Source organism: Sesamum indicum, linkage group LG3, assembly GCF_000512975.1.
Source record: "Sesamum indicum cultivar Zhongzhi No. 13 linkage group LG3, S_indicum_v1.0, whole genome shotgun sequence".
NCBI lineage: Eukaryota > Viridiplantae > Streptophyta > Magnoliopsida > Lamiales > Pedaliaceae > Sesamum > Sesamum indicum.
In genome coordinates, this window is record NC_026147.1 from 21,182,210 (window position 1) to 21,193,579 (window position 11,370).

The 11,370-nt window shown below is 34.5% G+C and overlaps 2 protein-coding genes across 5 annotated transcripts; both read left to right on the forward strand.

Annotated features, from left to right (window-relative positions):
• On the forward strand, window positions 540–2,978 carry LOC105159064 (E3 ubiquitin-protein ligase arih1-like). Of its 4 annotated transcripts, none has more exons than XM_011076002.2 (2): window positions 540–1,000; window positions 1,935–2,978. In XM_011076002.2, exons 1-2 carry the CDS (start codon window positions 664–666, stop codon window positions 2,747–2,749), a joined length of 1,152 nt encoding a protein of 383 aa, XP_011074304.1. In that variant the 5' UTR covers window positions 540–663; the 3' UTR covers window positions 2,750–2,978. The 4 variants fall into 4 exon arrangements, with proteins under 4 accessions (XP_011074304.1, XP_011074302.1, XP_011074303.1 ...); XM_011076000.2 differs by having other exon boundaries at window positions 542–1,000; window positions 1,899–2,978; XM_011076001.2 differs by having other exon boundaries at window positions 542–1,000; window positions 1,911–2,978.
• On the forward strand, window positions 7,352–10,901 carry LOC105159065 (receptor-like protein kinase HSL1). Its single transcript, XM_011076004.2, has 2 exons — window positions 7,352–10,081; window positions 10,216–10,901. Exons 1-2 carry the CDS (start codon window positions 7,591–7,593, stop codon window positions 10,608–10,610), a joined length of 2,886 nt encoding a protein of 961 aa, XP_011074306.1. The 5' UTR covers window positions 7,352–7,590; the 3' UTR covers window positions 10,611–10,901.

Below are 11,370 nucleotides of genomic sequence, written 5' to 3' on the forward strand. Positions count from 1 at the left end.
TCTTTTTAAATTAAAATGAAACATGTAAATAATTCAAATTTTAGAATAAGTAATGATTAAAATATATATAAGAAATATTCGTACATAATTAGAAAAAAAAAATGGGTTCAATTAAATATTCAATAAAGTTTTCTTTATAATGATTAAAGCTGAATAACTATACATGACAAAAAAATATTAAAATATTAAAATATTCGCGCACAAAATTTTAATTTTATTACCTACTATTTTATTTTTTATGTTCAATTTAAGCTATTTTTAAGGTATATGCAAGTAATTCAATTTTTTAAAAAATAATTTGATCAAATATTAATATATATATATATTGAAATCGAAACCACCCAAATTCAATAAAAATATTAATGTCATAAATTATGATTTAATATAAGAGTAGTTGACTTTAGATTATAAAAATAGAAATTAGAAAGTCTCATTTATAAGCCAAAGATGTTTTTCCCCTCCATAAATATTAAGTAAGAAATTTTCTGAGTTTTTTCTTTTGGAAATAATTTGATCAAAGTCCATCAAAATCCCATAATATTCAAATATGAAAAAAAGTAAGTGATAATAATACATATATACATAGAGTCCCTGAAGGAATTGAAATAGTGCTATATAGATAGCACTGTACTGGGAATTTTTCTCCAAATCCAGCGCCTCCATATGGTTTTGGTGGGGATGCCGCCGTTAGCCGCCCTGAAGTGGCCTGCGGCCCTCGAATTCTCCGGTGGAATTGCGGCGAATCTCGAAGGCGTAATCGCTTTATACCACCAGTTTCTAGCCTTTTTCAGGTCAGACTCCGGCGTCTCAGTGATTTCATTTATATTGTACTCTGCTGGCACGTTTCTTGCGATCACTGCGCCTGCATGGATATTTTTGGTCAAATTTTCCAACAAAAGGAAGAAAATCAATAAGCCCTTTATTCCTGCGGCTGCTTTTGAGGCCGAGGTCAACGGAGAGTCGCCGGAGGGGCTGACTTTGGGACCCACCGACGACGGTGGTAAAGTTTTTATTTCTCGTTTTTGTGGGTATTGATGAAAAGTGTGTGTGTGTGTGGTGCTGTTGTTTGGAGAAATAATTATGTAATATTATTACGCTGAAATGGATATGATGAATTCTCATAGCATAAGAGTCATCATTTATGCTTTATCCTGTTTTGTTATCATTTTTAGTTTTATGTTAATCGTTTATTGTGCATATTCTATGAAAAAAATATGAAGTGCAAGTATTGTTATATCATAATTTTTAGATATATTGTTTAATGATATCCTTTTTTGGGTCAAGATATAGTTACTGCTTAATGATGAACTCCCAGAAAGCCTATAATGTTGTTGGCAATTTTTGGGTTTGGAACTGTTGATTCTGAGTAATCCATTTGTTCAGTTGTGGAGCTCTGCTTGATCTATGTGTGTCTGTGAAGTGTTGAGTCGAAGTCTGTTGGTATGTTCCTGGTGAATTTTAGCTACAAAGTAATTGTTGTAAATAAGCTTCAAGATCTGGCCATCGCCATGGTTGCCCATTGCTAATGTTTTTTTTCCCTCATGGATTGATTGATCTTCAATTGATAATGTGTCTCTTACGTTGCCATTCAACGTCCAGCATCTTCAATCTGTGTCAAGAATGTATTAGGAGAAAAACCTTCTTGATGTGGGAGTTTAACTTTGATATGTTTATGTTTCTGCCATTTGAATAGCATCCTAGAAGCGCATTGGTCTTTGCTATTATAGTTTTGTATTCTTGCTTGATTCATGAAAGCACGGGATAGGCGTATTTTATTTTTCACCACCTAGATACACCTTTGCTATTATCGAATGTGGGTGGTAATGCTTTGTTAAGTTGTGTTTATATACTACAAATAGCAGTCATATCTATTTGTTTGCTTAAATTTTTATTTACAGCATTCTTGCCAGGAATTATAGGTGAAATAATCGCAGATGTTGATGCTGAATATGCAGAGGAACTCACAACGGATGATGCCGAGTATGCAGAGGAAATGCAGTTCCATGAAGCATTGCTGGCTTCTATTTTCACCTGTGAAATAGCTGATAATCCATCTTCGTCTGTGCAAGAACCTATTATGAACACAGAGCTGATGAAGTTCGAAATCAAACCTGAGAACTCATCCCAAAGCTTCTGTGAAATTTGTTTGGAGAACAAAGAGAGCTGGCAGATGTTCACAAACGACAAATGTCCACACTCCTTCTGTTATGACTGCACAACCAGCCATATCGTGACGAAGATCCAAGACAAACTGAAAGAGATATCTTGCCCTGCTATAAACTGCAAAGCCGCACTGAATTTTGATGCTTGTAGGCTAATGATCCCAGAAGATACACTCGTTCAATGGGACGAGTTGCTATGCATGTCCCTTATTCCCGAGTCTCAGAAGCTGTATTGTCCCTTTCGTGATTGTTTGGCTCTGTTGGTGAACGATTCCGGGGAAGTCATCAGGAAGATAAAATGTCTCATCTGCAAGCGATCATTCTGTGCAGAATGTGCTGTCCCTTGGCATTCTGAGTTCACGTGCAAGGAATTCCAGAAGCTGTACGCAAAAAGAGGAGGTAAAGACGACAAGATAGTTAAACTTCTTGCCAAGAAGAAGAACTGGCAGAAATGCCCCAAATGCAATGTGTATGTCGAAAAGACCGAGGGCTGTGTGCATATGACCTGCCGGTGCAGATATGAATTCTGCTACCGATGTGGAGTAAAGTGGTCTGAGTCTCACGGTAATTGCCGGCCAAAATCATAGGCTGCTGAGGAACGGAAAAAGGTTTGCATTGTATATGTGTATATAGCTTTTCTTGCTTGTTTGTTTCTTCAAGAATTTGAAGTAGCAACAGATCTTTAACAGTGCATAGTAGTCTGGATTGGAGCTTGGAAGTTGAGGAAGTTGATTTGAGTTATAATTTTTTCCATTCTACTTTCATGTCCCTGCAAAAATCATCACAAACACAAATCACAAGTAAAATTTAATCCCAGAGTCTTGATAATTGCAGTAGTTGGGATTGTTTTCTTATCTTACGAAGGCATTGTTCAAGTAGTAAGATTGATATCGAATGTTGAGACTCTACTACAAACAAGTTGTCTTGAGTTTTATGCTCTAATTCAAGTGAATTTGTCGGCAATATGTGTTTGACACGTGTTTCTTTTTGTAATATTTTGATGTATCGAATGATGCAGTAAATTATTTTTTGCTGAAAATATTCCTTAGCCCCTTTGCTAAAACAAATGGGTTTTCAAAATACTATGCATTAATGTTTTTTTCTTCTTTTAACAATATGAATTATATAAATGTTGATATAGAAATAAAGTAGTTGGCTATTTCCTAACTTTTCAATTTGCGCCTAACCTCTTAAGTCATATTAGGCCAATATGTTCGGCTCAGTTTTCTAAAACGATTTTATAAACTCATATATTATATTAAATGATTTTCGAGCTTATGTTAATTTTATTTAAAAATAAAATAAAATTATAGAGCTTTTAAAATATTAGAAACTATCAAATTATAATCAACTCGAACTAATTTATTAAAATGTTCAAAATAAGTTTGGCATGGTTTTTCTTTTTTTTCAAAAAAGAAATACTAATTTGCAGCACCAATTAGCAGATGAAACTATGATGCTTTGTGCACTATCTTCATGAGTTTTCTTTTTCACTCTGATGTGTATATATACCCATATTGGATATTTGTTGAGGGGTCTAAGTATAATTTAAAAAATTAAAGTAGTAAAAATCAAATTATGGTATTTAAAAAGGATGCTGAAATACAGTTACTATATAATTTTGAGAAAGTTCTTATCCAGATCAAGTTTCATAATACTTTTTAAATTATAAACCAATCATAAAACAAGTATATAGCACTCGTCATATAATCTGTTTATATATAACAAAACCCGATTTTAGGTTAGAATTTTGTATAATTTGGAGTTAGTAATGGTGGGCTTAGTAGTGAGACAGAATGATTATTCCAAGGAAATGTAAGCAGTTAAAATAGAGAGAGAATGGGAGTTCCATTAAAGATATTTAATTAATTGCATGTTTGGAATCATGATTATGACTCTTTTAAAGTAAATCTGACTCTAATTATGATAATATTCTTTAATTAATTAATTAGCAGAATATTTTGAAGATGGAGTTTGGGAATTTGATGCGGCCTACTGCAAATGCACCCTGCCTACTCATCTCTCATCCCAACTCAATCATTCCTTCCCAATCTTTAACCATCGGATTACTCTTTTTATTTTATTTATGTTGGTGATCAGATGAGCAGAGTGTAATCAGCCCGCCAACTCATGATGTTACACTCATCAATAATATCTTAGTTTAATGATTAAAATTGATGTCCGATAAATAATTTTGTTATTATGAGTTCGAGTCCAATCCAATATGTGAGTATTTATTTTATTTTATATGAATTTATCGTAATTTTATTTTATAGTGTTTAATTATATTGATAAATTATCGAATTAATGCATTAGTTTGATCAAACATCACATAATTGTCATTTCTATAAAAAAGAAAGAAATCATGAAATTACCATGGGAAAAAAAGCTGCATTGTCCGATACAAAATTATGACAAACAATCTTATTCAAATAAGTTTCCAAGGAGGCAAAAATATAAAACTAATCCCATAATTTAGTTAAGTTAAAACTTAATCTCACATCTCATGAAATTTTAAATTTAATCCCATATTTCACTAAAATTATTAAAAAGACCCAAATATTAACAGATATTAATATTAACGGTAGAAGACCACGTGAAAGTCACGTGCATGTGAGTCAAAAAAATAATTGATCGCTAGTTTTAACTTGTGTTAGTGGGAGGATTTGTTTTTCTGTTTTGGCAATATCTTGGCCTTTTTTTCGAACTTTAAACGAGACATGGGGTTAAGTTTAAAATCCCATAAAGCGTGGCCCATGTTTGAAATGATCATAAACTATGGAACTAGCCAATTTTACAATTTTGATTTTTGTAGGATGAAATTGATCATATAAGAAGTGTACTATATTTACTATATGATTAGTCACTTTGCACCGTATATTCATTATATAATCAATGTATTATATTTGTGACAAGACAATCAATTTGGACTAGAATTTTTTTATTATTACTGCAAATCCAATATGTCACTTGAGAATTTTAAACAAGAAATCCCAATATCGTTATTACAAAATTAAATGCTAAAATCTATTAAAAATAGTGTAACGTCATCGAAGTACACTTTAAGACAGACCCTTTCTTTTGTCTTAATTATCATGAGCCATAAATCACTTAAAACATTTGTCCAATACGATTGCAAGTATATTTGTATATTGTAATTCCAAGTTGTGGTCAGCACCCTAATTAATTAATTTTCTACAGTATTGTACATGTTTTATAGGGAAGTGTGTGTATGAAGAATACAAATGGACTATATATATATATAAAGAATTTATTTTATGATAATAAGTCATAATCAAGTTGTGATTAAATAATAATTAATTAAGATAGTAACTAAAACATTAATTATTCTACATATTCTCAAACTATAATTAAACAAAACCGTTTTAAGCATTAGAACATATATAAAGATAAGGAAAAATTGAAATTTTGCTCCTCTAAATATAAGAAGAAATATAACATTTAATAATAAATAATTGTTATGATTAAAAATAAATAACTATAGTACAGTAAAACCTCTATAAATTAATACTCTATAAATTAATAAACTCTCTAAAATAATAAAATCTTCCGGTCCCGACTTGGGCCTTTATAAAAAATCATCAAATTCGATAAGATAATAAAATAATAATTTTTTGGAAAATTCCTTTATAAATATTAGGTCCCATTAAAACTCTAAATTAATAATTCATAAATATTACAATTATAAATATTATGGTAATTTACTAAAATGTGAAGTCTGTAATGCTTTATGCATTTGATCATTCATGGATGATTTTGCGATGCCTTTTAGATGAGAAGACATGGTTGGGTGTTATGATTTATTTTATTATCATATTGAGATTTATGTAGTATGCATGTATGAATATATTTAATTGGGTATAATAGTTATTTAAGTGCAACGAATTAATGTAAATATGTATATTTAAGTTATTCCAATGAATTGATACATGTGTCTATGAATATAATAGTTAATTGTAAATAATGAATTGATATTATACATGAATATATTAATTAGTTATGAAAAATTAATTGATGCATGAATATAATCAATGAAACATATATGAATTCATTTATTTTCAATACATATGTACTAAATTTGCTGAATTTAAAAAATCTCTCTTTTAATTAATAAAATATTAATTTATCGATAAATTAATATCTCTCTAAATTAATAAAATTTCATGGTCCCAGAGTTATTAATTTATAGAGGTTTTACTGTATATAGTTAATAGCCGTAGTTTTTGCAAGTATAGTTAAAACATTTGTTATGCCTAAGAACCATGACAAATTTTTTTGCTACGGCTCATAGCCATGACAAAAATAATTTTTATGATGAATAAGATAAATTTTTACATTAATTTTTATCTAATGATGATAAATAATGATTACTTTACCACGGCTTTAGTCCAAAAAATTGTAGGCAATATTAAAAAAATTTTCTAGTGAAGAAGAAGTTGCAGATTGAGAACATTTGTTGGTGGAAGTGTGTGATGGCGGCACATTGGAGACATTTTCAAGTCAAATTAGTAATTCTTGGTGACAAATTAATATCTTCAATGCGCTATTATTTTAAAAATTTGATCTTTCATCTCAAAATGAATTTCAAATGGATTAAAAATACCACTTTATCATATTTACAAGACGAAAAATACAATTTTTTTCTGAAAATAAAAGAATTTTCTCATTCAGATCTTTTTCCTGAACGTCCCAAAAATAAGACATCATTCTTGAATGATGGTTTTTTCTCTCCATACATATAAGTCTTACATAAAATAATGATACAATGGCAGCAGCTTTTAGAGGAAAGTTGTGTATATATACTCAAAATTTTCACTTTTTCTACTTTTATCTAAAACAAGACAAGCCAAACATACTACACTAACATCATTATGATATATCGCAAGTTGTCTTGTAAGAAGAACAAGCTAGTACTCAATCTGAAAAAACAAAGGGTTTTGATCATGGCCATCATTATTATAGAACAAGATTGTTGTCTTGATCAAGGGGCACCATGCTGAGAGTTGTGGGATGCATCACACAGAACTCAAATTTTCATCAAACACCTTGTATATATTAAAAGAAGGGGTGGGGGTGGGGGTGGGGGTGGGGTGGGAGGACTCATGTTGATGTTATTCTGTGAGATAATTAGTGGGAGTTGGGAGTATAAAAATTAAAGCTTCTTTATGCAAAGAAACATATGCGCTTCTCAATCTCCATCTGATACAAAAATTGCACCAAAGAACCTCCTTTTTTCTCCCTTTCATCATCAAACGCCTTTGTGTTTCTGCTTTGCTACTGCACCCAATGATCCCATCAATCATTTCCACTTATATATCTCTTCTCATCCTCTCCTCCTCCTTTCCATCAACAAAACACAATCCATATCTCCCTCTACTCTTCCCTTTCCTCAACACCTAATTAACACATGATTCCGATGGCCTTCCACCGCCTGTTTTTGTTTCTTCTTCTTGTGTTTTCGGCTAATTATATCTCTTGCCGAGCAAATATAAGTAGTCAGTCTCAGTTCTTTGATCTTTTCAAGAAGTCGGTATCCGGGAATTCTTTATCCAACTGGGCTTCCGGCAAAGGGAACAGTTACTGCAATTACACCGGGATAGCCTGTGACGATCAAGAAAATGTCGTGCAGATCGATATCTCAGGTTGGTCGTTGTCCGGGAGGTTTCCTGAAGAAATATGCTCTTATCTTCCTGGATTACGTGTTCTTCGGTTAAGAAATAACAACTTCATTGGCTCGTTCCCTCTTGGCATCATCAACTGCTCTTTCCTGGAAGAACTGAGTCTGAGCTCTATATATCTCACTGGACCATTGCCTGATTTTTCACCCTTGAAGTCCTTGAGGATTCTTGATCTTTCTTATAACCGTTTCTCGGGTAATTTTCCTATGTCAATCACTAATCTGACCAACCTTGAGGTGCTGAATTTCAATGAAAACGGAGATTTTAACTTGTGGGAGCTGCCGGAGAACATAACCAGGTTGACGAAACTTAAGTCCATGATCTTGACGACGTGCATGTTGCGTGGAGAAATCCCACCTGCTCTGGGAAACATGACTTCTCTGATTGATCTTGAGTTAAGCGGCAACTACTTAGTAGGCAGGGTACCCAAAGAACTCGGGCTGCTGAGAAATTTGCAGGAGCTTGAGCTTTATTACAACCAACTTGAAGGGGAAATCCCAACGGAGCTTGGAAATCTGACAGAACTCAGAGACTTGGACATGTCTGTCAACAAATTCATCGGCAGAATTCCAGAATCCATATGCCGGCTTCCGAAGCTCGTAGTCCTTCAGCTTTACAACAACACTCTTGAAGGAGAAATTCCAGCTGTTATTGCAAACTCAACAACCTTGAACACTTTATCCCTTTACGGCAACTTTTTGACAGGAGAAATTCCACAAAATCTTGGAAGGGCGTCGGCCATGGAGGCCTTGGACCTGTCAGAAAATCGTCTGTCCGGGAGACTACCAGAAGGATTGTGCAGTGGTGGAAAACTGAATTATCTTCTTGTACTTCAGAACTTTTTCTCTGGAGAACTTCCTGAAAGTTATGCAGAATGTAAGTCTCTTATCCGTTTTAGAGTCAGTAGTAATAATTTGGAGGGGAAACTACCAGAAGGGATTCTGTCTCTACCCCATGTATCAATCATTGATGTGGGGTATAATAATTTCACTGGATCCATTCCTAAAGCTATTCTCAATGCAAGAAACTTATCAGAGCTGTTCATGCAAGGAAACAGGATTTCAGGTGTTATCCCTCCTGAAATCTCTCTTGCTGTCAATCTTGTCAAAATTGATCTCAGCAACAATCTCCTTTCTGGCCCAATACCTTCTGAAATTGGCAACTTAAGATGGCTCAATCTTTTGCTTCTACAAGGTAACAAGCTGAGCTCTTCAATCCCCGAATCACTCTCTTCCTTGAAATCCCTCAATGTTCTTGATCTGTCGAGCAATCACCTGACGGGGAAAATCCCAGAAAGTCTCAGTGACCTGTTGCCAAATTCATTGAACTTTTCGAACAATCAGCTTTCAGGCCCCATTCCTCTCTCATTCCTAAAGGGAGGATTGCTGGAGAGCTTGTCAGGCAATCCGAACCTCTGTGTGCCAGCCCATCTCGATTCATCAAGCCCCAATTTCCCCATCTGTGCTCAAACTTACAACCGAAAGAAATTGAACTGCATTTGGGTAATAGGCATTTCAGTTGGAATCTTGATTGTTGGAACCATCCTGTTTCTGAAGAGATGGTTCAACAGAGACCGTGTAGTGCTGGATAACGATGACGCCTTCTCGTCCTCGTTTTTCTCCTATGATGTTAAAAGCTTCCATCGCCTAAGTTTTGATCAACGTGAGATCATCGACTCCATGATAGATAAAAACATCGTGGGGTACGGAGGATCCGGGACCGTTTATAAGATTGAGCTGAACAACGGTGAAGTTGTCGCTGTGAAGAAGCTCTGGAGTCAGAAATCTAAAGATTCAGCATCAGACGATCAGCTGATTCTTGACAAAGAACTGAAAACTGAGGTTGAGACTCTTGGAAGCATTAGGCACAAGAACATTGTGAAGCTCTATTGCTATTTCTCCAGCTTGGATTGCAGTTTGCTGGTTTACGAATACATGTCGAACGGGAACCTCTGGGATGCACTTCACAGAGGAAAAGTCCTCCTGGATTGGCCTACTCGACATCAAATCGCTCTGGGGATCGCTCAGGGCCTGGCTTACCTGCACCATGATCTAATGCCACCAATCATCCACAGAGACATCAAATCTACCAACATACTATTGGACGTTGATTACCAGCCCAAAGTTGCAGACTTTGGCATTGCCAAAGTCCTGCAAGCTAGAGGATCCAAGGATTCTACGACCACGGAGATAGCAGGAACTTATGGTTACTTAGCTCCAGGTCAAATAAGTTCTAACATCATCTCTTGCAGTTTTAGTTAATTACTTAGTTTCTGTATGTCATACTGTACTAGATTAGTTCTTTAACAACTTCATGATCCTGATGTTTCTATCGTTGTTTTCATTATGTGACAGAATACGCGTATTCTTCCAAGGCAACCACCAAATGCGACGTCTATAGTTTCGGAGTGGTGCTAATGGAGCTAATAACAGGGAAAAAGCCAGTGGAGGCAGAGTTTGGAGAGAACAAGAACATCATTTATTGGGTGTCTACTAAGGTAGAGACTAAAGAAGGGGCAGCCGACGTGCTGGACAAACGTGTGGTGGGATCATACGAGGAGGACATGATTAAGGTCCTTCGTGTCGCGGTACGTTGCACATGCAGGACCCCAGTGCTCCGGCCGACCATGAATGAGGTCGTGCAGCTTCTGATCGAGGCCGACCCGTGCAAATTCGACTGCTGCAAGTTGTCCAACAAGACTAAGGAAACAGCAAATCCCACCAAGCCAAAAAACCAGTTTGATCTATGAGCATCAAGTACAGTACTACCACTAGCTAAAAATGTTGAGGAACTAGCACTATATTCCAAGAAAGCAAATTGCTGGGAAATTCTTATCTGCATCCGGTTTGGAAATATCAAATAATGTGAATTATGTCGTATTAGTATAATAAATTTCATAGCTAACATGACTTAATGCTCATTGTTTGGTGTTTTTCTCCTTGGTGCATAATAGAATTTCCTTCTAATTTGTACTGTTTTGTTTTTCTTGAGAAAAGTAGGAGCACCAAGAATCTATCATACTTTTTCTCTTTTGATCCTATCTTTTCTTTGTTGGACTATTGTAAATATTGTTTCATAATTTTGATCAATATATATATATCTATATGATCAGGAGAAAGCATAGCATATGTATATAATGCATCGACCCCACAAAATGAAATAATTATCTAACTTTATCGAAATATAACTTGTTATTATCCTCTTACACATACACATATATACCAGCATTGTCCGGTCGATCACATAAAAGGAAATAATTCTCAAACTTTTCTAAAACATAACTTGTTTTTATCCTCTTTAATTAACATAGTGGGAGAGATCCAATCAAGAAAAAGGGTTATAAAGAAAAAGAGATTTTCTTTTTTCTTTTTTTCCTTTTAGAGTGGAAATTCTTGATTCGAAGGGACTCAATTATAGTGCATGAAAGTGGGGTTTCTGATTCTGCATTTCACAATGTGTGTATGATTTGTGGAGGGGTCCTAATCAGCTCATATCCTACGCGAAATGCA

What these genes read in the sequence shown, in the direction of transcription:
- LOC105159065 (XM_011076004.2), top strand. Translation starts at nt 7,591, where the DNA reads ATGATTCCGATGGCCTTCCACCGCCTGTTTTTGTTTCTTCTTCTTGTG. An exon ending in TTATGGTTACTTAGCTCCAG is followed by an intron (nt 10,082 to 10,215) that starts GTCAAATAAGTT and finishes ATTATGTGACAG; the next exon opens with AATACGCGTATTCTTCCAAG.
- LOC105159064 (XM_011076000.2), top strand. Translation starts at nt 664, where the DNA reads ATGGTTTTGGTGGGGATGCCGCCGTTAGCCGCCCTGAAGTGGCCTGCG. An exon ending in GGGACCCACCGACGACGGTG is followed by an intron (nt 1,001 to 1,898) that starts GTAAAGTTTTTA and finishes TTTTATTTACAG; the next exon opens with CATTCTTGCCAGGAATTATA.